Genomic DNA, 27300 nt, shown 5'->3' on the forward strand with positions numbered 1-27300 from the left:
TGCTTTAGGGCTTTTTTTTAATGTTTCCTCACTGTTTTGACAATATCATGAAAAAAATCAGTTTAGAATCTGGAACTGGCCTGGATGGGATTCGAGGGCAGCTGGCGGGGGCTGCATAGCCCCTGAGGTTCCTCTCCCACCATGGGACCTAAGCTATTGGAAACAGGAGCACCAACAGGGCACCGAACCAGGAACTAAGTTAGTGTCTAGAGTCAGGCAAGAGAGGAGAGTCAGGCAAGAGAGGAGGGGCCGGGCCAGAGTCGCCATGGGGACGCCCCTGGCTGTGGTTGGTTCTGTGTCTCCCCCTCCCCCCACTGGCTACATGGAGACAGGGAGGTGGGTCAGGCTGTTCCCAGGACAGAAAAATAACTGGCAGTCAACCTCAGGGCTCATACCCGAGCTTCTGCTCAATCCCCTCGGGGACAGTTACAGGACTCAGAGAAAAACGTGAATTTCAGAAAAACAAATCATTTTTCACATAAGTGTTCCAAATATTGCGTGGGGCATATTAATGCTAGAAAATTATCTTTTGTTTACCTGAAATTTGCATTTAACTCAGCACTCTGTTTTGGTTTTGCTAAATCTGGCCAACCCTGGCCTCAAAAGTCGGTGGGGGGAGGCCTGAGAAAGGAAAGGGAAGTAGTCAGTACTGAGGGTATTGGGGGGGGGGGAGGGAATAACTCAGCCAAAAAGAAAAAAAAGAAAAAAAAGGCTTTTCCCCCATAGGAATGATGTATTATTTAAAAAAAAAAAAATCGTTCTCCAAAAATGTTCTACACTGGCCTTCCTCAGTTGTTAATAGCTATGGGAGGTGCGTAGGGAAAACACACACACCAGACACCCACCCCATGTCATTCTAAATAAAGTTGGGAAGCACTAAAGTTGAGCTGGTGTCTTTGCCACGGATGTCCCCAGACTCCAGTCCACTAATCGCCACTGTGAATTTCGAAGAGGAGGCTTAGTATAAAGGTTTTCTAAAAGGATTGATTCTCATTCTGAGGCAGACCTATTAACACCATCCTGATATTGCTCTATAAGGATTTAAACATAATAATAAAGAACAAACAAGCCCCTAGGGACTGAGCGAGTGCCCTAGCCCTGTTCCTAGTGTCATCCTGGAAGGGTCCCTTCTTGCAATTCACGAAGCCTGGGGGGCTTTCCTTCCATTCTCCATCCTGCTCTCTTCCCCTGGAAAGGGCTGCGTTTAGTGCACATGCTCGCAGCTGGCCCCCCCCCGTCCAGCTCAGCTCCAAGGGGCTCCAGATTTCCAGGGCAGGAGCTGGGGTGGGGCAGGGAGAGGCTGAGAGGCAAGACCATCTCCCTCCTGCTGCAGCTGCTTCCCCAGCAGCCACTGCTGGGCACAGTACAAACGCCAGCAGAGAAAAGGGGAGCCGAGAGTCCTTAGCCCTGGAGCTGAGGCTGCCTCTGGGCTGACCCGCTGGCTGCACGTGGCTGGAACTGGGGTTGGCATCTGGCATCCATTTGAGGCCAGGGTGGAGGAAAGGGAGGCCAACAGAGGAAAACCTATTCCTGCTGCGACAACACAGCCCTTGTCCCACGCAGCCTAAGTGCAGGGAGCGTGATGAAGTCAGGCAGCCAGTCGGCACCCATGCCAGCCCCCTACGTCCTCCGAAGACCCGAGGGCCAGGCCAGTGTCCCTCATCTACAAGGTCCAGGGTCCACGGTCTGAATCAAGGGTCCTGGCTGCCCCTGCGCCGTAGGGTCAAAGGTCATAGTGGGGTGGGGGCAGGGAGAAGATGCAGCCAAGAGCTCCCGGTGGCCACCCACTGTCCGCCTCACACACGGATTTCATCCTCCTCCTCCTCATCCATGAAGGAGAACTCCTTGTCCGGCTGTCTTGAGACAGCAGCCTGGGCCCTGTCCGGCCCCCGGAAGGCAGGGCTGCGCTCCTCCAGGATGCCCGAGGTGCAGCTGGAGAGGGAGCTGCTGTCCCGTGTGGTGTGGCTGCCCATGCTGCGGGCTGAGCCGGGGCTGGGGGCCGCTGCTGCCCACCCCTCATCCTCCAGAGCATGGGAGGGGAGGGAGGGCAAGTCTGGGCCAGCCTTGCCTTCCTGCCTTGCCAGGGGAGGGGCCGCCACGGCGTACGGGGGAGCCTGGGTGATGGCGCCCTCATCGCCATGGTAACCACCCTCCCCCTCCTCGGGGTCCCACTCCTCCTTGTCCATGATGCTGAGGACGTCACCCAGCATGGAGGGCCCCAGGTCGATGTGGAAGGACATGATGGACTCCGCATGCTTCAGCCCGTATGTGGCCTTGGGCACGACAGGCAGATCTGTCAGATCCCCAAAGGCCTGCTCATCGAGGAGGGGGTCAGGGGAATGGGGACCCGCGGCCCCATTCCGACGGGGCACTGCCTTCTCCGTGCCCGCCTCCTCATCGCCGCCCTCCCCGTCATTGGCCTTCTTCACGGGGCTGGATGACAGGCTCTTGGGCAGCTTACTGGTGCCCTTCTCCGCGGCCTCCTTCTCATTGAGCTGGGGCAGGGACATGGCATTCTTGACAAACAGGGCCGAGTCTCGCAGGGAGCCCAGCATGTCACGCTGCTCCCGCTCGCCCCTGGTCACCGACTGTGACCGCTTGCTGCCCCGGAACTTCCTGGACAGGAGACTGCGTTTGGAAGATGAAGAGGAGGCCTGTTCGTCCAAGGACTCGCCGTCGGGCTCGCCAGCCTTGCTATTGAGGAAGGAGGTGTCCCCAAAGGCGTCTCCGGCCCGGCCAACGTGCATGGTGTGGCGGAAGTCGCCCAGCGGGGCGCTGATCATCTCGGCCGTGAGGTCCGCTCGGGAACGGCGCTTGGAGTGCACCGAGCTGGACACCAGTTGCTTGAGGATTGGCATCTTGCTGGATGGGCGGGGAGGTGGGCCCTCCCGAGGTAGCCGGCAGGTCTGGGGTCAGATCCGAAGTCCAAGTCCAGTGGGCAGAGGGGGACGCAATGAGGAGATCATAAGGCTGCAAGCAGAGAATGGGAGGCAAAGGATTAACGCGGGCTGGCCACACGGCACAAAAGCCTCTTTGCCAGGGGACTGTCATTTAAACCCCAGCGCTCCTACCAAAGTTAAATGCTGTGAAATAAGCCACCAATCCATGGTATAACCCTGCCTGTTTCTTCATCCGCAGGCATTCAGAGTAGAGGAGTGATTTTGCAAATCTGGTTAGAGTTCCAGTAGCCTCGGACACACTTTCCCTGAAACTTGAGAGAGACAGAACCTTTCTTGCAGAAGACAATGCCTCCCCTGTCCCTGCAAGCCAGGATACTGACAGAGCAAACATGACCACATTTAAGGACGCGAAGGTAAATCCAGCAATTCCAGGCAGCAAGCCAGGGAAGAGACGGAGTCTATGAGTTGGCTCCTATGAACAGTCAGCCTGGAGATGTGCTGTAAGTTCTTCCTGCTGTCTAACCTCAATCCCTGTGGAGTTAGTGGACACCCCACCCTGAGTCCTGGTCCTCGGAGAGAGAAGGGAACGGACAGGACGGGCCCAGGGAGACAGAGGCTGACCAGCTCCTCCCCCTGCGTGGGCGGCACAGTTCTCTTTCTGAATCAGAACTGGGGTGGGGCTGCTGGGACCCACAGAACCAGCTCCCCAGCCTTTCAGCCTTCGCTTGGTATCCCATAAATGAGGATCCCGCCTGTGACGTCTCCACTGTGGAGCCCCAGGCTCTTTGCTGAGGGTCCACCTTCTGGTGTCTCAGGGAGATCAAGATTGGGCAACTTCCAGTTTCTTTCATCATTAGGGGAGTGGGAGGCAGGGACTGGACCCTAAATGACTTCGTACCCCCAGGATCTGCAGACTGATTCCTAGGTGATTCACCAGAAATCCAAAAAACAGCAGAGGTAGAGCCCAGGAGCCTGGAGGCACCACTCTCACAGCTCCTGCCAAGGGCCACGTTGAAGTTCAGCGTTGGGGCCAAACCAGCCCCTCTCTTCCCTAGAGGGTCTTGCCCCAAATACTAAGCCCAGCAGAGCTGGGCAGGTTGGGGAGAGATGGGTGCAGGGATTTAACAAAGTATGGTGGGTGAGAGGTGATGCTTGGACACCAGGTACCTGCCTGCCTCCCAGTCCTGCCAGCAGCACAGTTCTGAGAGGCACCCTCAGTCCAGACCCACTCTTCCCACTGCAAAACTCAGATGCTGGGTGCTTCCTCTGCATGCTGCCGCTGCGTCACACAAGCCCACCACACCCCACCTGGCCCCTGACATCAGCCTAACAGGTCTCCCTGTTTGTCTCCCTCCTGTCCATCCTTCACCTCTTGGCTAAAACAAAACCCATCCATGTGACGCCCTACCCAGTGCAGACCCCTTGATCCAATGACTAGTCCCCATCTCGCTCCTCAGTGTCCCCTACTTTTGTACCCTGATCTATCCCCTGAGCTGCAGTGGATACAAACAGTTCCCCAGTGCAACCCCTGCCACACCCAGCATCCTTCAGGGCTCAGCTGGGACACATCACTACTCCCAGGAAACCTTTAGCCACCACCTGCCCCCCACGGCACTTTGGGAGATGTCCCCTCTTCCAGCAGATACTGGCTACATTATTCTGTCCCTGCTGGCTGGACTCTCATCTTCCCACTGCAGTACGAACTTCTAGGGTTTTGAGGCAGATTCTCGCCCTGTCCCCCAGGCCGGAGTGTAATGGCGTGATCTTGGCTCACTGCAACTTCTGCCTCCCGGGTTCTAGCGATTCTCTTGCCTCAGTCTCCTGAGTAGCTGAGATTTACAGGTGCCCACCACCACGTCCAGCTACTTTTTTTTTTTTTTTTGTAATTTTAGTAGAGATAGAGATGGAGTTTCACCATGTTGGTCAGGCTTGTCTCGAACTCCTGACCTCAGGTGATCCACCCGCCTCGGCCTCCCAGTGCTGGGATCAGCACGTGGGATCAGCGTGAGCCACTGCGCCTGGTCCATCCAGAGGGTTTTAACGGGTCTGTTTACCACCGAGTCTGGTCCAGCAGGGTGTGACACACGGTCTGCCTCCAAGCACCCACTGGAAGTCCAGCACCTCCCTCCTCTCCTCCCCTTCTGCCCACAGCCTGGCTCCAGGGCTCCCAGCCTGACCTCTCTGCGTCCTCACCCACCCCCCGCTTCCCTGTTCTCTCAAGCCTCTGCTGCCCAGCCTCATGGCTTCCCCCACCAGCAATGTCCCCCCTCCCAGTGCCCAGGCCATACCACTGATCATTCCAGCAAACACAAAGTTCTCTCGGGCAGGGAGGGGGAGCCAGGCACCTGGCAGACTTGCCACACGGTGACGTGGGCGAGGACGTGAGGGATGCCTTGAGATGATACTCTACTCTGGGTCATAGGTCAGCTCTCTCCCCTCCCTACCCTTAGGAAAGTGACCTTCTCCTAACTCTAACTTGGATTATCTCTGGGCCCCACCCTCCTGCCCTACCTCAACCTCTAAACAATTAGACATTGAACCGCTAGACCAAAGCTCAGCAAACACTTTTTGCAAAGGGCCAGAGAGTAAATATTCTCGGCCTTGTGGCTGATAGGGTTTTTGTCACAGCTACTCAACTCTGTCTTCTTAGTATAAAAGTAGCCGTTGGCCGGGCACAGTGGGTCACAACTGTAATCCCAGCACTCTGGGAGGCTACGGCAGGAGGATCAGTTGAGCCCAGGAGTTCCAGACCAGCCTGGGCAACACGGTGAGACCCCATCTCTACACAAAATCAAAAAAAGAAAGAAAGGAGCCATAGCAACATGTAAACAAGTAGGCATGGCTATGTTCCAATAACATTTTATTTACAGACAACTTCTGGGTTGGTGAGCAGATCGAGGTGCCAGGAAGGTGGTGCGTGCCCTGCCCCCCACCCCAACACCTGACCCCACGCATCCTCGTGCAGCTCTTCCGTTTGGCTGTTCCTGAGTTGTATCTTTTGTAATAAACCAGTGAAAGAAAAAAAACCACCAAAAAGCCACATCTTTATTTACAAAAGCAAATGCAGGCTGGGTTTGGCCCATGGACTGTAGTTTGCTGACTCCTGAATATCATATATGACCCTCTTGGCCAGCCATGGGCTCCTAGGCAAAACTCTGAAGGAAACAGGAAGGGAGGAAGGGAGGAAGGGAGGAAGGGAGGAAGGAAGGGAGGGGAAGGAAAGGAAGGAAGGAAAGGAAATAAGGAAAGAAAAAAAGAGAGAGAAAGAAAAAGAAAGGAAAGAAGGAAAGGAAGAGAAGAAAGGAAGAAAGGAAAAGAAAAGAAAGGAAGGAAAGAAAGAGAAAAAGAAGCAGCAGAAGAAAAGAAAAAGAAAAAGAGAAGGTAGACTCTGCCTCAGTCACGCTGGGCATAGAAGGAAAAAAGGCCAAGCTTCAAACAAACTCTCGTTCCTGGCAAATCCTTCAGGCTTCTACTGCCACCAGCACGGACACCAGTCAGGAACGGAGAGGACCCCATCTTCCACCTGCCTGCACCCCGACTCCTGGCTCTACGCACAGCATCCAGGAATCTCAAAGAACTGGAGGGGATATTCAGTGCAGCGCTTTCACTTTATGGATGAGGAAACAAGTTTATTGAAGGAAAGTGATTTATCCAGGTTTTTAGCCCAAAGGAACAGAGCTGGGCTAGAAACTGGGTCTTTGAGTCCAGAGCTCTCTCCCCTCCACTCCAGGCCCTTCTCCAGCTCTGGCGGCGGCATTGCTGGTCAGTGACCACCGACCACTGAGTGCTCCTCCCCACTGCTGGCCGGCAGGGTACAGGGAAGGGGGTACCCAACAGCTGCTTCAAGAAGGTTCTTGTGCAATCCTAGAGCCGGTTCCACACTGTTGATATTTGGGCCAGATAATTTCTCATCGGGAGGTGGAACTGCCCTGTGCGCTGTAGGATATATAGCAGCATCCCTGATCTCTACCCATTAGATGCCAGTAGCATCCATCCCCCAGTCACAACAAGCAAAACTGTCTCAAGATATTGCCCAATGTCCCCCGGGAGGCAAAACTGCCCCAGTTGAGAAACAGCAGCCTTGAGTGAGAACACACAGGTGAAGATAAAGCAGGTATGTTCACCAGGTAAACAACAAAGACAGAGAAGCAGGGAGGCGGGTGTGGATGGTCAGAACCGGGTGAGAACATGGTGGCACGAGCCCCCAGAGCTGCGTTAAGGGTTTCAACGCCAAGGCAGGAACCCCCAGACCCTGTGAGTGATGTCAGGTCCTGTGGTTTCCAGATCTTATATGCTCATTAGAGAGGAAAGAAAGGGAAACCACAGACCCGGCTCCCCAGGACTCACCAGAGAAGCTGCAGGTCACTGTGGCTGCCCAAAGGGACCAAATATCCTGGCCATGATGGCTACAGGGGAGGGCAGCTCCCCGCATCCCATTAGCCACGCCCCCCAGCACATCCTTGCGGGTAGAACTATTGAGGTAGGTCAGAGGGGACAGCAGGGAAACTCGGCTGAAATCACGGCCATCCTGGGCTAGCCCTGGGGTCCCCAGGATCTTGTTCAACCCCACACCCCAGAAAGACAGGGACAGGTCTGCCCAGTGCTGCCTGCTGCCACGGTCTCGCTTCCTGGGGGGTTGGGAACGAGACTCTGTGGCTTGTAGAAAGCCATCTTCAATACCCAGCAAGGAAGGGTCCTGAGAGAGTTGGGGCCTAGGGGAAGTCACGCATCTGTCCCACTGCCCCAGCGAGGAGGGGGCTGCAGTACCTGGCAGTCTACACTGTGGATGAGGTCTGGGTGTCTGGAGCTCAGACTAGACAGGCCACCCAGCAGGATTGAGGGTCAGCAACAGCTTGGTTTCACCAGCCTTGAGTGACCTTGAGTCACTCTGAGCTTCTAACAGAGAGCAGTGTGGAGGTGACGAGCTGGATCAAGGAGTTTAAGAGAAAGTAGGTGGTGGGAGTCCCGCCAGAGGCCTGGGCAGGTCCTGGGGGCAGCTATGGTTTGGGAGGCCACAGGGCATTGTGGCTTTGGGCGGGGCTTTCAGAAGCATGGTGACTCAGCTCTGGGGAAGTGGCTAAAATAGGCTGCCCAACGCGGGGCAGGCACTCCCCATAGCCTGCCTTGGGCGGGACACCCCCACCCCACCCCAGAAACCACGTCCCACTTTCTTGGCAGGGCGAGGGAAAATGGATGACAGCTCACAGCCCTCCCTCGCTCTCCTGAGCCTCCGGAGGAACGGATTCCTCTACCCTCAGCCCGCTGCCCACGGAACCTTCCTTTAAGGTGGGAACGAGGAGCCTTCCCCAGAAGGTCAGGCCCCTGCTTGGGTCACAACCACACCTTTAGTTCAGCCCTGTTCCTGAGACTACGGAAGACCACCCTCGCCTGGACCCCTCGCTATCCTCCCTGGCCCTCCCAGCTTGGCCAGCCCAGCAGACCCAGGGCAGAAGCACAGACGGGACCAACACTTCTCACTCCAAGTGACCGGGCAGTGGCCTGTCCCTGGCAGCTTGGCTTGAGGCAGGCGCCAGACCTGAGCTCTCATGGGGCAGCTAGGCAGGCCTCGCTCTCTGAAGCTGCCCTGCGGTTCACCCCGGTATACAGGGTACACGACATGCCTCAACGCCCACTGCCACTGCCTCCGCCACTGCTGCTGGGCAGCATGCCCTCTGCAGGGCCTTCCCCTAGCTGTTCTAACCAACCACCCGATGCCAGGTCCAGGCAATGTGGCCGAATAGCAGAGGGCTTTTAGTGCACGATGACTTCAGTTGTGACCTGGATCGGCTACAGGAGGCTTTGTTCCATTACTCATCATCCAGTCACTCACTCCGTGACTTCCTGCAGACCCACCGATATTCACAAACTCTTCTAGGCCCTGGAGATAGAGCAGTGAAAATAGCACGCTGTTTTCCCAGGGCACGTGTGTAGTGTGAGTGTGGGGGGTGGGGGTGGGGAATGGAGGTGTAAACCTATAAATAAAATGGTATCTCATATTCCTCAGTATAAGGAGGGAAAGGGGTGGTGTGAGTGGGTGTGGGAGTCAGGGGGTCTGGGGGAGGCCCCTCTTGAGGAAGGAGCATCATGAGTTGAGAACCAAATGATGAGAAGGAACCAGCCAGGTCAGAAGCGACCCAGGCAGAGGGAACGGCGCGTGCAAACGCCGGGGTGTAGGAACAGGCTTGTGGCATTTATGGAATAGAATAAAAATCCATGCAGCCAGGGCCCAGGTTACATAGGGCCCTCCCTACCAGGCCACATAAAGAGTTCTGTTTTGTTTTTAGTTTTTATTACAGGCACCTGCCATCATGCCCAGTTAATTTTTGAATTTTTTGGAGAGACCAGGTTTCACCATGTTGGCTAGGCTGGTCCTGAACTCCTGACTTCAGGTGATCTGCCCGCCTCGGCCTCCCAAAGTGCTGGGATTACAGGAGCCACTGCTCCTGGCCGATTTTTTTATGTTTTTAGAGACGGGGTTTCACCACGTCGGCCAGGCTGGTCTCGAACTCCTGGCATCAAGCAATCCACCCGCCTTGGCCTCCCAAAGTTCTGGCATTACAGGCATGAGCCACTGCACCCAGCCCAGGTAAGGAGTTTGGAGGTCATTATAGGTGTACAAGGAAACCGGCGGCTGTTTGTAAGCAGGCGAGTGATTCAATCTGTGTATCTGGAAGCTGCCGGAGGTCCTGGCATTGGAGGAATGAAGGAGGGGAGCTGGAATTCAGTCAGGAGGCTGTTGCAGAAATGCAGGTCAAAGAGGATGGAGACCAGGATGTGGGTCTGGCGAAGGGGGACACAGTGGGAGACATTTAGGCCATGTTTTGGAGGTAGAGACACCCGGGATTGTAGAGGGCCCAGACCAGGGAGGAGAGAAAAGACAGGATCAAATGGGACTCCAGGCCTTCCAGGGGCAGCCTCTGGTCCTGGCCATCCTTTCCCAGGTTTTGCCTGGCAGGCCATGGCCCCTTCTCACAGGAGGGGCTGACATCCTACCCCTAGGTGGACTTCACTTTGCCGAAACACAGGTGGCATTCTGCTACACAAGGCTTGTCAGATGGAACAGCACGCTGGGGGGGGTTGTGCAAGAGGCTCACTGGGACATGGGCCACAACTCTAAGAGGTGAGGGACTCTGGCTTTAGTCACCAGAGAAAAATCCAGTACTTTCTGGAACACTCACCAGCCTTACCCTGCAAAGATAGGAAAGCACAGGGAAGGCGGAAGACTGTGTTTCATTCAAACTGTGGCAGGGCTGAGGGCAGCTAAGTGAATGGGCGAGAACAGTGACCGCTTAGATACACGTGGTTACATGTTCCAGGCAGGACTTCAATGCCGACTGTGTTGTGATTTTAGCTGACTTTAGTATTCTTGGGGATCTTTTAACTCCTTCATGTGCCCTGCTCAAAAGCCCTTGCATCTGGAAGTGTGCTGCGTGCACAAGGAGGTTAAGGCTCACTGCTCTAATATTCTGAGCCTAAGTAGCCACAATCAAAAACCAAACACAAGGCCGGGCGTGGTGGCTCACACCTGTAATCCCAGCACTTTGGGAGGCTGAGGCGGGTGGATCACCTGAGGTCAGGAGTTCGAGACCAGCCTGGCCAACATGGTGAAACCCCATCTCCACTAAAAATACAAAAATTAGCCGGGCGTGGTGGTGTGCACCTGTAGTCCCAGTTATTCAGGAGGCTGAGGCAGGGAGAATCGCTTGAACCCAGGAGGTGGAGGTTGCAGTGAGCTGAGATCGCGCCACTGCATTCCAGTCTGGGTGACAGAGCAAGATTCTGTCTCAAAAAAACAAACAAAGAAACAAAAAAACAAACCCAGGATAGGAACATGAAATGTCACCATCAGGACTCCTGTACCATTTATGTATCTGTGTCAAATATCTCCTTAAAATACCTGGGTGTGGTGGGATCATACTTTCAAGATGGAAAGACCAAATTAAGGCACTTGCCCTAGGTCATGGATTGAAGCCAGGGTTTAATTCCCACCCCAGGGCTCCATCCACTTAAACAGCAATGTACTATCAAAAGCAGGGGGCATCACAGGACAAACACTGAATATGTAATTTGTGTATATACATATATGTGTATATATCTACACACATATATATTTTTATAGGTTATATTCATGTCTATTGTCATTCCACGCATTAAGTTTTAGTTTACACACACACGCGCGTGTGCACAAGTTTTGGCGTGTTCTTTCTAAATCCCAGTGGATTTTCTTTTTCTTTCTTTTTTTTGAGACAGAGTTTCGCTCTTGTTGCCCATGCTGGAATGTAATGGTGCAATCTTGGCTCACTGTACCTCCACCTCCCAGATTCAGGTAATTCTCCTGCCTTAGCCTCCTGAGTAGCTGGGATTACAGGCACCTGCTACCACACCCGGCTAATTTTTGTATTTTTTTAGTAGAGACGGGGTTCCACCATGTTGGCCAGGTTGGTCTCAAACTCCTGACCTCAGGGGATCCACCTGCCTCGGCCTCCCAAAGTTCTGGGATTACAGGCGTGAGCCACTGCGCCTGGCCCCAGTGGATTTTCTTAGGTACTCCTTGGGGTGCTAAAATGCAGCACCCACTGTGTCACATGACTCCCACTGAGATTGAGAGATGGCAGACATCTGGGAGAGGATCCAACCCAGTGGTCTTGATTAGGCTGTTGGGGCCCGGAGAGGTGACTTGCCAAAGGCCACAGAACTCACAAGGGAGCCGGGCGGTGCTGGAGACCAAGTCTCTTGACTCCCACCCCAAAGATCTTCCCCAGATAACACCTCAATGGGCTCACCGCCAGGCACTAGGACAACCTTCTGATGTTTGCTACCATCTTGCCCAAATTAAGAGCTGGGAAAGAGAAGAGGGAAGGACCTTCCTCCCACTGAGCAATTGGTACTAGGTGCCACCAGGCAGGGGGAACATTACAAAACTCTGATCCAAGAGCTGCTCAGAGTCAAAATGGTCCCAGGGTGGGGTGGTCTTGCGGTACCTGAAACTCCAGCAAAATTTCTTCAAATAATGGCTTTAAAATAAATGATGGTTTTGGCCAGGTGTGGTGGCTCATGCCTGTAATCCCAGCACTTTGGGAGGCTGAGGTAGGTGGATCACCTGAGGTCAGGAGTTTGAGACCAGCCTGGCCAACATGGTGAAACCCCATCTCAACTAATAATACAAAGAAATTAGCCAGGCATGGTGGCGGGTGCCTGTAATCCCAGCTACTAGGGAGGCTGAGGCAGGAGAACTGCTTGAACCTGGGAGGCAGAGGTTGCAGCACACTGAGATCATGACATTGCACTCCAGCCCAGGCGACAAGAGTGAAACTCCATCTCCAAAAAAAAAAAAAAAAAAAAAGAGAATGATGGTTTTAAAATGAATTATGATTCAAAGTTTCCTCAAATAATGGCTTTAAAATGAATGTGATTTAAATGAATATGATTTACCTCCTAGAACTTAACCCTGTGGAATTATTTCAAAGGCGAAAAAAGTCACACATGTATTTGTTGAAGCCTTATTCATAATAGCGAAAGACTGGAGACAGGCTAGTCGCAGTGGCTCACGCCTGTAATCCCAGCACTTTGGGAGGCCGAGGCGGGTGGACCATGAGGTCAGGAGTTTGAGACCAGCCTGACCAATATGGTGAAACCCTGTCTCTACTAAAAATACAAAAAAAAAAAAAATTTAAAAATACATAAAAAATTAAAATTAGCCGGGCATGGTGGTGTGTGCCTGTAATCCCAGCTACTCAGGAGGCTGAGGCAGGAGAATGGCTTGAACCTGGGAGGCAGAGGTTGCAGTGAGCCGAGATCGCGCCATTGCACTCCAGCCTGGGCAACAGAGGGAGACTCCATCTCAAAAAAAAAATAAAAATTTAAAATAAATAGAAAAAAAGGCAGAACATATACTTGTTTATGCATAGTGTTACAACTCTACACAAATATGCATCTGCGAATAAAGACTAAAAGGGCACACGGAGAAATTAAGAAGTTATGTTAGCCTTGAGAGGAAAACAGGCTCTTTTTCTTTTTGTTTATTTATTTATTTATTTTTGAGATGGAGTTTTGCTCTATCGCCCAGGCTGGAGTGTAGTGGCACCATCTCAGCTCACTGCAACCTCCAACTCCTAGGTTCAAGCGATTCTCCTGCCTCAGCCTCCCAAGTAGCTGGGATTACAGGTGCACACCATGACGGCCAGTTAATTTTTATATTTTCAGTAAAGACGGGGTTTCCCCATGTTGACCAGGCTGGTCTTGAACTCCTGACCTCAAGCAATCCACCCGCCTCAGCCTCCCAAAGTGCTGGGATTACAGGTGTGAGCCACCGCACCTGGCCTTTTTCTTTTTAAAACAAACAAACAAACAACAACAACAACAAAAACCCAAAGTATCAAAGGTTTAAAGAAAAGGCGTTCATTTCAAAACCAGCTTAAGACTATCTAGTTCTCTGGGTTCGGCAGCCACATCCCAGCATAAGATGCCAACTGAGGACTGAGTGAGAACTGGTCTCCATCCATACTCTGCCTCTCTTGCGTGAAAATCTCCCACTGATGTCTGTTCTCTCTCTTCCTCCTTCAAAATCACCCCCAAGCCAGACATGTTTATCAGGTCCTTGTTTTATTCTAAGTTGCCTGGGAGGAGGAAGTGGGCAAGCTTTAATAACCTGACATCAGGGGGCACAGGGAGATCGGGACCCTCTCAAAAAATAGAACTCGCTCTCCAACAGCTGCTTCCTGATGCTTAAGCCTCCCCAGCTGAGCAGGAGATGAGCGATAAGGATCACTCCCACCCTACCGGAGATCGGAGATCGGCCTATTTCCAGTGACACTGAAGCTCCAAGCTGGAGGCCAGCCTCCCACATAACAGTGGGATCCTCTCAGAGAGATCCTGTGCAGGTGAAGGTTTTACTTCTATAGCTCTAGCTTGGCTAGACTGTCACTACAAGGGAGCAGAGAAAACAAGAAGGGGTCACATGAGGGCAACCAGCACCCAGGTGCTCCAGCCACCACTGACCGCCAAGCTGTGTGCAGAATTAGATCATCCCTGGGGGTAGATCTCTAATGGGGAAGGCACTAAAGTGAGTCTTAGCTCAAGAGTCAGAGAAACAGGCTCCCTAATCCCCTCCTACCCCGTCCCTCCAGTACACCTCCTCACTCAACAGTTCTCATTCACTGGGCTCCGCTGCGTGCCAAGCACTGTACTGAGGACAACATACATTTATGCCCTTGAAACTCAAAGCAAACTCGCAAGGAGGCTGCCCTGATTGCCCCTATTTTAAAGAACGAGAAACGGAGACTCAGACAGAGTGAATTATTTTACTCACTCTCACATCTCACAGCTTTTTTTTTGAGACACGGCATTGCTGTCACCCAGGCTGGAGTGTAGTGGTGCTATCATGGCTCACTGCAGCCTCAACTTCCCAGGCTGAAGTGATCCTCCCCGGCCCCAGTCTCCCAAGTAGCTGGGGTCACAGGTGGGCACCACCATGCCTGGTTTATTAAAAATAAATACATAGGCTGGGTGCGGTGGCTCACGCCTGTAATCCCAGCACTTTGGGAGGCTGAGGCGGGCAGATCACGAGGTCAGGAGATCGAGGCCATCCTGGCTAACATGGTGAAACCCTGTCTCTACTAAAAATATTAAAAAAAAAAAAATTAGCCGGGCGTGGTGGTGGGCACCTGTAGTCCCAGCTACTCGGGAGGTTGAGGCAGGAGAATGACGTGAACCCGGGAGGCGGAGCTTGCAGTGAGCCGAGATCATGCATGCCACTGCACTCCAGCCTGGGTGACAGAGCGAGACTCCGTCTTAAAAAAAAAAAAAAAAATACACACACACACACACACATACACACACACATTTTTAGTAGAGATGGCGTCTCGCTTTGTTGCCCAGGCTGCTCTTGAACGCCTAGCTTCAAGCAATCTTCCTGCTTCAGCCTCCCAAAGTGTGGGATTACAAGCACGAACCGTTGCACCCCACACCCAGCCTCTCACAACTTCTAAGTGGTGATTTGAGCCCATTTCTGGCAGACCTTGGAGCATGTGATTTTCTATATGAGGTGATGCTGCCTGACCTGTGCAGGTGTCTGCAGCTGAGGATGTACATGTGGAGCAGGGTGGGGTAGGAAGGGTCTGGGAGCCGGTTAACCTAAGACTCTTGGAGCTAAGACTCACATTACTGCCTCCCCCATTAAAGTTCTATCCCCAGGCATGGCTGCATTTGAAACCTCCTGAAAGGAGATTTCTCTTACCCAGGAGCCCATTCCCACTTCCTGCTCTCAGGAACCTCCCAATGTTCTGGTGTTCTGGGAGGTGAGGGGTGGGGAGGATCACCCTGAAGCACAAGCCAGGACTCTGCCGGCATAGTCAGGAGTAGATCAGCACAAGGCCTCACTTCTAGTGTGTTCCTGTCTGCTCTGTCCAAACTCCATCTTGTGTTCCTTGGTTATTCCAGCTCCCAGGAAGAAAAACCAGAACCGTGACCCAACACCACTTGCCCCACCCTCACTGCCCGCGTGCCAATCCATGCCAGGATCATTGATGCAAAGGTGCCACTGCACAGCCACCCTGGGGCAGATCCCATTTCCTGGAGATGAACATCCTCTACTTTGATGGCCCCTTCCTGGAGAAAGGGCAAGGTCCCAGATTTCATGACATGTCTTCCCCCCACCACCCCCAGCCTCCAAGCTACAAGACAGTGCCCATTCCCCAGGTATCCCTACCGGGTGTGGGGCAGGGAGGGAGGAGTCTACTGGGAAGGGGGGTGAATCAGGGAGAGCAGGGATCATAGAGTGACCTGGACAAGGAGGAAAGCAATAGTGCACACCAGAACCTCCCAGCTACTTCCACTTTATGCCATCTCTCTATGGGTTAATAATAATTGACCCTCCACTGTCCACCAGCCACTTCTGGCTTCTGAGCACTTGAAGTGTGCTTCTGAGCACTTGACATGTGGCCAGCATGGAATAATAAACACTGGAGACTGGGAGGGTGGGAGGGTGGGAACCCAGTGAGGGATGAGAAGTTACTTAATGGGTACAATGTACACGATTGGGTGATGGTTACACTACAAGCCCAGACTTCACACTACACAATATACCCATGTAACAAAACTATACTTGCACTCCTTATATTTATACACATAAAAATAAATACATAAAAATAAAAAATAGGCAGGGCGCGGTGGCTCACCCCTGTAATCCCAGCACTCTGGGAGTCTGAGTCAGGCAGATCACCTGAGGTCAGGAGTTCGAAACCAGACTGGCCAGCATGGTGAAACCCCATCTCTATTAAAATACAAAATTAGCCAGGCATGGTGGCGTGCGCCTGTAATCCCAGCTACTTGGGAGGCTGAGGCAGGAAGTATTGCTTGAACCCGGGAGGCAGAGTTTGCAGTGAGCCGAAATCACGCCATTGCACTCCAGCCTGGGCAAAAAAGAGTGAAACTCTGTCTCAAAAAAATTAAAAAAAAAAAAAAAATCTGGCAAGTCCAAATGGATATGTGCACAGGTGGAAAATACACACTGGACTTCTAAGATTTAGTATAAAAAAAGAGGATGTATAAAATATCTCATTAATATTTTATACTGATGATGTGTTAAAATGATATTCTGAATATAGTGAGTCAAAATGTACCATTTCCTCTTACTTGTTAAAATGTAACTATTAAAATATAAATTATGTATGGCACTTGCCTAAGACTTCTATTGGAGAGCAATAATTTAGACATTTTCCCCCTTATTACACAAGCAGCATGTTCCCTTGTAGATGGATAAATAAAGCCAACCATTGTTCACAGCTGGGTCAAAATATTTACATGTTAACAATTTATGCTACATTGTTTTAAATTAAATCTTACTATCTAATTTTTACATCCAATCAGGGATTGAATGGCTAGGTTGTTTCCATTTTCAGTTGAAACTCTGTAAGGTCCTTTCAGGCAATTATGTGCATAACCTTAACTATTTCCAGATGATACATTCTTGTGAGTCTGTCCCCAAGGCTGGAGTGCAGTGGTGTATCTCAGCTCACTGCAACCTTCCACTCCTGGGTTCAAGCAATTCTTGTGCCTCAGCCTCCCAAGTGGCAGGGGCTACAGGCACGCGCCACCATGCCCAGCTTTTTTTTTTTTTTTGAGGCCGAGTCTGTATTGCCGAGACTGGAGTGCAGTGGTATCATCTCAGCTCACTGCAACCTCTGCCTCCTGGGTTCAAGTGATTCTTGTGCCTCAGCGTCCAGGCGTGCGCCACCATGCCCAGCTAATTTTTGTATTTTTAGTAGAGATGGGGTTTCACCATGTTGGCCAGGCTGGTCTTCAACTCTTGACCTCAGGTGATCCACCCACCTCGGCCTCCCAAAGTGCTGGGATTACAGGCGTGAGCCACCATGCCCTGCCTGCCTGGCTAATTTTTGTATTTTTAGTAGAGACAGGGTTTCACCATGTTGGCCAGGCTGGTCTTGAACTCCTGACCTCAGGTGATCCACCAGCCTTGGCCTCCCAAAGTGCTAGGATTACAGGTGTGAGCTACTGCACCCGGCCAGCAGGCTACCTTTTTTTCCCCCTAACATATTTAATGGCCACCCCACCAAGCTTATACTACCTTACAGGCTCTAAGCAACTATATGATTGAATCTTTTGGGCTTTGGAAGTGGATAAGCTCATCATCTGCAACTAATAATAATTTTGCCTCCTCCATTCCTCATTATCTCGTTATATTTGTTACACTGCCAATATAATGTTGAATAATACCACTGACACGAAACATCTCTCTTTCTGGCACTTACAGTGATATCCTAAACCTCCGGCATCTAATCCAGCAGCCACAAGCCACATAAGGCTACTGAGTACTTAACATGTGGCTAGTGTGATTAAGGAGCTGAATTTTAAATTTTTTTTTTTTGAGACAGGGTCTCACTCTGTTAACCAGGCTCAAGTACAGTGGCACAATTACAGCTCATTGTAGCCTCAACGTCCTAGGCTCAAGCAATCCTTCCACCTCAGTCCCGAGTAGCTGGGACTACAGGCGTGCACCACCATGTTGCCTAGCCAAGTCTTAAAATTCCTAGCCTCAAGTGTAATCTCAAAGTGCTGGGATTACAGATATGAGCCACCACACGTGGCCAGAATTTTAAATTTTAATTATTTTACATTTAAAAATTGACAATTGGCCGGGCGCGGTGGCTTAAGCCTGTAATCCTAGCACTTTGGGAGGCCGAGGCGGGCGGATCACGAGGTCAGGAGTTCGAGACCATCCTGGCCAACATGGTGAAACCCCGTCTCTACTAAAAATACAAAAAAAATTAGCCGGGCATGGTGGCGGGCACCTGTAGTCCCAGCTACTCGGGAGGCTGAGGCAGGAGAATGGCGTGAACCCGGGAGGCAGAGCTTGCAGTGAGCCGAGATGGCGCCACTGCACTCCAGCCTGGGGGACAGCATCAGACTCCGTCTCAAAAAAAAAAAAAAATGATAATTGGCCAGGCGCGGTGGCTCATGCCTGTAATCCCAGAACTTTGGGAGGCTGAGGTGGGCGGATCACCTGAGGTTGGGAGTTCGAGACCAGCCTGACCAACATGGAGAAACCCCGTCTCTACTAAAAATACAAAATTAGCTGGGCGTGGTGGCGCATGCCTGTAATCCTAGCTACTCGGAAGGCTGAGGCAGGAGAATGGCTTGAACCCAGAAAGCAGAGGTTGCGGTGAGCCGAGATCGCACCCTTACACTCCAGCCTGGGCAACAAGAGTGAAACTCCATCTCAAAAACAAACAAACAAACAAACAAACAAAAACTGGTAATTGGCCGGGCACGGTGGCTCACGCCTGTAATCCCAGCACTTTGGGAGGCCGAGGAGTATGGATCACTTGAGGTCAGGGGTTCAACCCCAGCCTGGCCAACATGGTGAGACCCTGTATCTACTAAAAATACAAAAATTAGCCTGGCGTGGTGGTGGGTACCTGTAATGCCAGCTACTCGGGAGGCTGAGATAGGAGAATCGCTTGAACCCAGGAGGCGGAGGTTGCAGTGAGATGAGATCATGCCTCTGCACTCCAGCCTGGGCAACAGAGCAAGACTCTGTCTCCAAAAAAAAAAAAAAAAAAATTAATTTCCCCTTCCTTTAGTTTTTAAAACATGGCTCCTAGAAAGCATAAAATTCCATATGTGACTAGCGTCACATTCCTATTGACAGCATCATCCTAGGGCTAGCCCCACTGATCATCCTGCTCACTGTGATTTGAATATCACACAAGTATTCTCCACCACCTTAAGGAATTCACAATTCTTACAGTTTATGGGAAAATGATGCCAATAACTCACTCAGCCAGGCTGAGTTATGGGAAAACACACTACGGCTTAAAATAATTTACCCTTTAATTGCTGGAAGATATAGCATAAGGAGTCTAGTCTAGTTTAAATGGTGACTCATTATCAAGAACACTCCGGAATAACATCTCTCCATGTGGATCCCAACAGATAGCAAGACTGTGTGCTGAGGAACCCACTCTAAGGAAATACTATTCTAGACCCTACCTAACCTCAGGGGTAGACCCCTCCCCAGACTCTGCAGTAACTATTCCTGGGCCACATGTCATGGAGAAAATACAAGAAAGAACTAAGATTTGTTGAGCTTTTTACTCTGCACCAGGCATTGTGTTAGGTGATTTATTTTGATTAAACTGTCTCTTTTCTTCTTCTTTTTTTTTTTTTTTTTCCTGAGAGAGGGTCTTGCTTTGTCCCTCAGGCTGGAGTACACTGTAGCAGTGCAATCAAAGCTCACCGTAACCTCAAACTTCTGGGCTCAAGCCATCCTCCTACCTCTGCTTCCCAAAGTGCTGGGACGACAAACTTTGTAGTCATACACGGTCCCAAGCATTTGAAAAACTTTATCTCATGTATTCTTCCCAACAATCCCACGGGAGTTATCACTATCATCCCCAGCTCGCAGATAAGAGCACCGAGAGACTTAGAGGGACACGTGCTTTACTCAAGTCACACACAGTTGGTTAGGAGAGAGAGACAAGAATCCAGATGTGCTGGACTCTGGGTTTTTTCCACTCCACCATAAGGAACATCGGGGTGGGGGGGGTGGTGCGAGGGGGACAGTGGATCATAAGTGTCCCTGGGGCTCAGGCCTGGGAGGGCTGCTCAAGGCTCTGGATGCATGAGTACACACAGGATACGCAGTTTTGCACACAATTTCAGGTTAACATCTCCTGAGTCTGAGCACCTCATTCCCCACCACTCCAGGGAACTTATAGATTAATCCTGGAAAATACAGGCTACAGCCCAACACCCCAGGTCCATCCAGGGGAGCCTCCTGCTCCTTGTGGGCTGGGAACCAGCTGCCCTGCTTGTCTCCTTCATCTTCGTTCCTGCACCCACCTCATCCTTATCCTCATCCCCATCCCAGAACCACAGGCTTCAGGCCAGGGGAGAAGCAGGTCAGCAGGAGGTGAAGGGGAAACCTTCCCTCACCTCCTGGGAATTAGAACAGCACAGAGAAGGGAAGAAAAAGGAGCCAAGACTAGGGAGTGACCGGAAGCAACAACGGAGGAGTCAAGACGAAGAGGAGCCAGTGACTCAAGGACATCCGGCAACTTCACTTGATTACAGGGCCTTTCCTGGAAATGTGTGCTTCCCGGAGCCACCACCCGAAGCCAGCCACCAGCAGAGGGACCATCTGGGCCAGGCAGGATGGATGCCTGGTGGGGGGCCCCACTGCCCCCATACAGGCTGGGCCCTCCTCCTCTGGGAGTGGTGCTACTACTGGGCAGCAGGGTGCCTCCCTCCTGCTCGGGAGTGATCGCAGAGGAAAGTGCCGCGCTTGAAATCAGATCTGCCAGGCCTTGTTTGGTTTCACTTTGCCTCTCCTAAGAGCCGGGTGCTCAGCTGAGAACTGGGAATTTCCTGGCCACCTGGGGGTCTCCAGAAGGAGACTGGCAGATCTAAACTCCCTCCAGAGCAGACAGGCTAATCTTGCATCTTGGCCCTGCCGGAAGTTGGGGACAAAGAGCCCCACTCCCTAGGTCACAAGGTGGCCTGCCACGTGGGTCAAGTTATTTGTGCCTCAGTTTCCTCATTAGCTCTCAGAACAATTGATAACATTACATAACTCCCAAGTGCTGTGCTCGGGTGAGCACAGTTCCATGTGTGCTATAAAGATGATGCTGTCACACCCAGTGACACTCCAGCCACTGTCACTTCGCAAACTTCATAGAGAACAGCCACCTGAGAGCACCTAATTCAAAAGTCTGTACAGTGAAACGTGGGCTGAGACAATGGGTTGACCCTTTTCAAAGTCCTGGGGGTTCCCAGGATTATCTGACGCAGGGGGAAGGGTCCCCCAAGCTGCTGAAGCCCAGGTACAGATTCTGCCCTCCCTCTGTAGTCTCTGCCAGCAGTGGGGGGCAGGAAACCCTCGGATCTGGTTTCTTTCCTGATCTGAGTTCCCTCATCTCGTCACCTTTTAACCTTTAATGATGCCAGAAGAAGGAGCCTGGCTTCTCTCAGACAAGATGGCGAGGTGGAGGTGGGAAAAGAGAAGCTCCTCCATTCCTTCCTAGGATAAGGGTAAAAGTAACTCAGGAATTTGCCAGACCCCGGGTGCTACTAGCCACAAATAATGCACAGGCCAGGCACCGTGGCTCATGCCTGAAATCTCAGCACATTGGGAGGCAGAGGCAGAAGCAGGAGGATCGCTTGAGCCCAGGAGCTTGAGACCAGCCTGGGCAGCACAGTGAGACCCTGTCTCTAAAAAAAAAAAAAAAAAATTAAATTAGCCAGGCATGGCGGCACACATCTATAGTCTCAGCTACTCGAGGCTGAGGTGGGAGGATCTCTTGAGCCCAGGAGTTTGAGGCTGCAGTGAGCTGTGATTGCACCACTGCACTCCAGCCTGGCCAACACAGCAAAAAGCCTGTCTCAAAACAAAAAAAATAATGCACAAAACTTCAATATGATCAACCCCCAATAAAATATAATCTGATCTTTTGGACCTAACCAGATTCTGCTTAGAGGTAACCACAAATCGTACTGCGAGCCCCTAGGCTCTTTTTGGGCTCTCTTGGGCTCTCTACTCCTTGTACCACTTGACAAAGCCTTAAGCCCAATTCCAGGACTTGAGGGGAACAGGTCCCTTTCTGATGCTTCAGGGTTGGAGGCAACAGTGTAAGGAAATAAGAAGGTTGCACTGAGTGAAGACCCGAGGTAGAGAGGAAGGACAGGCAGGAAAGAGAAGCCAGCACACAGAACCTGGCTTTGTTGGCACACTTGGAGAGATTCAAAGCTGGGGTCTCCAGACCAAGTTCAGTGACTGCCAGAACTGCAGGTGCCTGGGCAAAAGAAGAACCCAGAGTCTCATCCTGGGAGGTGGAGGCTGCCCCAGACAACCTCTGCTACCGTGATGGCCAAGGCAGAAGATGGTGGCTGAAGCAGCTCTGGCTGAGCACAGACATCCAGGGATCCTTCTTGCCTGGCACTGTGGTTTTTCCAGATGCCTTCAGCTCCATCTTTGGGGTGAAGGGGAAACACCAGGTGTGCAGAGCAGTTTCTTACAGGTGGGTTAAGAACTGTAAGCCTTCATTAATGACCACACCCTAAACTGTGCTCACCTGAATCCCAAAAGAGAGACCCTTCCTCAGCTTGAGTGGAGACAGCCAGTTCCCCTGTTCCTGGCAAGGGAGGGCTTTGGATGCCAGCACTGCCATCCTGGCACAGAGCCCAGAGCTGCAAGCTGGCAGTGCCTGGGGGAGACTCCAATGTAAGTTAGTTGGAAGGAAGCCCAAGTCTCCTCAAGGAGGCGTATTTTAAGCTGGAGCTTTCGGGGCACGGTGAGCGGGAATGTGGGAGACTAATGTCTGAATTTTTCTTTCTTTTTTTTTTTTTTTTTTAGACGGAGTCTCGCTCTGTCGCCCAGGCTAGAATGCAGTGGCGCGATCTCGGCTCACTGCAAGCTCCGCCTCCCGGGTTCACACCATTCTCCTGCCTCAGCCTCCCAAGTAGCTGGCACTACAGGCGCCCACCACCAAGCCTAGCTAATTTTTTGTACTTTTTAGTAGAGACAGGGTTTCACTGTGTTAGTCAGGATGGTCTTGATCTCCTGACCTCCTGATCCACCCGCCTTGGCCTCCCAAAGTGCTGGGATTACAGGTGTGAGCCACCACGCCTGGCCCTGAATTTCTCTCTCTTTTTTTTTTTTTTTTTGAGATGGAGTCTCACTCTATCGCCCATGCTGGAGTACAGCAACCTCCACCTCTTGGGTTCAAGCGATTCTTGTGTCTCAGCTTCCCCAGGAGCTGGGATTATAGGTGCACGCCACCATGCCCGGCTAATTTTTGTATTTTTAGTAGAGACGGGGTTTCACCATATTGGCCAGGCTGCTCTCAAACTCCTGACCTCAAGTGATCTGCCCGCCTTGGCCTCCCAAAGTGCTGAGATTACAGGCGTGAGCCACTGTGCCCGGCCCTAATGTCTGAATTTCCTTCCCAACGCACTCAAGCAAAAAGGGCTGTGTCCAGTGCCACATGTGGGCTCCATCCAGCACTACCATCCAGTTCCCTGCCGAGAGAGGGCAGGCATGGGCTTGGCCTTCCTAGAGCACCCCAGAAGCACTGGCTGGAGTTGGCCTTCAGGACACTCTGCCGGATGACCCCTCAAAGTGTCCCCAGCTCCAGAATTTGGTTCTTTTCCTCACGGTCGAGAAAAATCCTCCAGTACATAGGTCAGAAGAGCTACGCAGAGCTCAGGTCAGCTCTGTTTCCAGGGCGAGATTGCTCAACCCTTCTCCCTCCGCCCACAGGCCTTATCTCTGGCATCAACCCAGCTCCCCATTCCTCCAAGGGACGGACTCCTCCCTCCCCGCACAGGGACAAACTCCTCTGAGTCTGCAGAACCAGAATGAGAACACAGAAGGCTGGACTTACTGCTAACCAAGTGCAACCCTGACCACTCTGACTTCTGACTTCTTCACTTCGAACCCAATCCAAACGTAGGGGCGTGGGGTGGGGGAGAGTGAAAGGGAGAGGCCAACATCAAACACCTTTCGGCCACACCTGCGCACAGACAGTCCTGGCCGCAGAAATCAATCAGTCACTCCAAAGGGGTGGAAGCCCTGGGCCACTGCCAACCCAAGGCCCTTCTAGAAAAGCTCTGGACTTGTTAAGAAGGGTTGGCCAGGGCTGGGTGCAGTGGTTTACGCCTGTAATCCCGGCTCTTGGGGAGGCCGAGGTGGGTGGATTGCCTGAGTTCAGGAGTTCGCAACCGGCCTGGGCAACACAGTGAAACCCCGTTTCTACTAAAATACAAAAAAAATTAGCCGGGCGTGGTGGCATGCACCTATAGTCCCAGCTACTGCAGAGGCTGAGGCAGAAGAATTGCTTGAACCCGGGAGGTGGAGGATGCAGTGAGCCAAGATTGTGCCACTGCACTCCAGCCTGGGCAACAGAGCAAGGCTCTGTCTCAAAAAAAAAAAAAAAAAAAGGGTTGGCCAGGTGCAGTGGCTCATACCTGTATGCCCAGCACTTTGAGAGGCTGAGGTGGGGGAAGATCCCTTGAACTCAGGAGTTCAAGACCAGCCTGGGCAACATGGTGAAACCCCACCTCTACAAAAAATACAAAAAATAGCTGGGCGTGGTGGTGGGCGCCAGTAATCCCAGCTACTCGGGAGGCTGAAGTGGGAGGATAGCTTGGGCCCAGGAGGTCCAGCCTGCAGTGAGCCTTGACTGTGACACTGCACCACAACCTGGGTGACAGAGCAAGACCTGGTCTCAAAAAATTAATAAATAAAATAAAAATTATTTTTAAAATCAAGACTGGTGTAAGATTCCTCTCCCAGGTCAACACTCACTCCCCTGACCTTTATACATGAGACCCCCGTTTGCTTCTGACTCCTTGGTCTCTGGTTCTGTGAGGTGCTGTCGGGTTCCAGAGGCAGCAGCACAGTGGAGGCAGGGTACAGAGGATGGGGACAAGCATGGTGGGTGGGCAAGGGTAAGAGAGAAACGAGGGGAAAAGAGAAGAGGAATCCAAAGAGAGGCAGAAACCCCAGAAAATGGAGACTTGTTCACAGCACAGGCCTAGGCTGTACAGCAGAGCAGGAGCAAGCTGCCCTCTGTGTGCAGGGACCCTAGGACTTCAGGGAGATTTCAGAGGGGAGGCGCTGAGACTCACCCCAGAACCACCGCCCATATGATCACAGCGGGCCCCTCCTAGTCCCTGCAGGGGTCCACCAGGATGCCTGGGAATCCACTTGGGATCTCCCCAAATTCACTGAACCCCCCTTGTGGGAAGGAGCAGCTGTCTTCAAGGAGTGGAGAGGCAAAGTCCAAGTTCAGAGGAGATAAGCCACCCCACTAATCAGTCAGTCACATGTGCAGCTCACACAGGGCAGTTGATGAGAGCAGGAACCGGCAGGGCACCCCCGCATTCAGTAGGCACTGGCTTCTCAGCAGAGATAGAGCCTCAGGAGATCCTGGTGGATGCCCTGGGGCTGCCAGGGGCTCTCTTAGGGCCTGGCTCAGTCCCAGCCAACTCCCGATTTCTGGGAGAAATCCGCAGCTCAGCAATCCCTTCCTTTGTGGCCTGTTCTTTGTTCTCTTAAAATTCAGTCCATCCTGCTGGTGGTCCCTCCTCCACCCTAGCCTCAGAAGCGGGCGGGGGCTGAGGGAGTTATTGGAAACCCAGACTGCCAAAGAAGTCGCCTTGCAGGAGGCCCCTGTCACCGGTCCCTCATTATTTACACTCGCTGGATGGGACATTTCTCTGGTACAGATGGCTGCTGGGGTTCGGACGAGAGAGAGATTTTCCCTCCAGCACCCTGGACCCTCAGGGGAGGGCAGGGGGCTTCGCAGCGACGGGGGCTCCCAAGGACTCCACCCGGATCCAGCTGCTCAGCTATCTGGGCAAACAGTGGGCACCGGGCACACAGTAAGGGATGTGGGAGCTGGTCAGATTGCAAGGGGTGGGAGTCGTGGAGAGAGAGAAGTTCCAGAGGCAACGAGAAAAGAAAAGGCATTGTATTTCCCCTCCATTCTCCCAGGGAGAAAAAGAAAACTTTCAAAGCCCAGGCCGCAGTCACTGGGAAAACACAGGGAACCTGGTTTGAGTTAGCAGCGAGCACCCCTCCCCCAGTCTCTCTCTCTCACACACACACACACACACACACACACACACACGCACACACACACGCACTTCAGTCCTCTCCCAGGAAGCTGGCTCAGCCTCAGCCCCGGCTCCCGCCCAGCTCTCCAGCCCTCCCGGCCGGGGCACTCACCGGCTGACGGCATCCCCGCGGGCAGGATGGCTCCTGGGGAACGCGCCGGGGGCAGGGGGCAGTTTTGTAACCCCGGCTGGGGGCGCTCCGGAGAGGGGGCGGGGCCAGGGACGGCCGATCCGCGCGCACCCGCCCCAAGCGGGCGATTAAATCATTAACCGACCGCTCCCGCCTGCGATCCCACTGAGCGCGCTGAGCTCGGGGCGCACCAGCCCAGGAGCGGCCGTCTCCCCGGCTCCAAGGGGGCGGGTGGCTCGGCTGCCCTCCCCCCGCACCCCGCCAGGAGGCGCCTCGGCCTCCCGGGCTTCCGAGGGAGCGGGCGGGGCGGGAGCCTGGCGGGGGAGGGAAGGGTTCGCGGGGCGGGAGTAGGGGAAAGGAGGACCATTTGTTCCTTCGGCCATTCCCTTCCAGACAGCTCCTTCCCTCTGGCTTCCCGGCCGGGTGACATTGGGTGGCGTGTGCTGCAGTGTGTGTACGAGAGCGAGATGTGTACACGCCTCTGCCCGTACAGGCGGAGAATTCGGTTCTTATTCATGGAGAACTCCGGGCGCACACACGCCCCCCTCGCGGAGATCGCGGGCCGCGCGCCGCCGATTGCTGCGCTCCTGCCCACACCGACACACACCCCATTCCTGGGAAGGGGGAGGCCCTTTAAAACCGGCCCCCAACCCCCTCAGCGGCACCCTTGGCCAGGGCCGGGAGTTCCAGCGTGGAGAGAGGAAATCGAGTCCCGGCAACGCTGCGCCCGGCTCCCTGCCACCTCCTCCTCCACACATCCCGCTCTGCCAGGACACTAGGTGCGCAGCTCAGGGTCCCCGGCACCGCGGCGGGCGCGGTGAGAAGCGCGAGCGCCGAGAAGTGGGGGCTCCGCGCCCTTCTCCCCGCGCCGCGGCCTCGCATCCCCAGCTTCGATCCTCTCTGCCCCACAGGGGGACTCGAGACCCCCAAGCCCACCCAGGCCACCCAGCGCGAAGGCGGCTACCACAGACAGAGGCGGTTGCCCGTCGCCTACCTCGGTCCCCGGAGACCCGAGCTCTGGGCCGGCTGCGCTGTCCCCTTCGTGGGCTCCGCGCGGCGGAGGGGCTGGCGGCCCCTGTCAGCGCCGGCGTTTGTTTCCCTCTGGCTCTCGGGCTTTCAGGGCTGGGAGCCTCC

The 27300-nt window shown here is 53.0% G+C and overlaps 1 protein-coding gene across 2 annotated transcripts; it reads right to left on the minus strand.

The window, feature by feature from the left end:
* Positions 1-27300, minus strand: CDC42EP4 (CDC42 effector protein 4). Of its 2 annotated transcripts, none has more exons than XM_003810522.6 (2): positions 27161-27300; positions 1-2970 (listed from the first exon to the last, which is right to left on the minus strand). In XM_003810522.6, exon 2 carries the CDS (start codon positions 2856-2858, stop codon positions 1797-1799), a length of 1062 nt encoding a protein of 353 aa, XP_003810570.1. In that variant the 5' UTR covers positions 2859-2970; positions 27161-27300; the 3' UTR covers positions 1-1796. The 2 variants fall into 2 exon arrangements, with proteins under 2 accessions (XP_003810570.1, XP_024781876.1); XM_024926108.4 differs by lacking the exon at positions 27161-27300 and adding an exon at positions 26149-26561.

This window comes from Pan paniscus, chromosome 19 (genome assembly GCF_029289425.2).
Source record: "Pan paniscus chromosome 19, NHGRI_mPanPan1-v2.0_pri, whole genome shotgun sequence".
Lineage (NCBI taxonomy): Eukaryota > Metazoa > Chordata > Mammalia > Primates > Hominidae > Pan > Pan paniscus.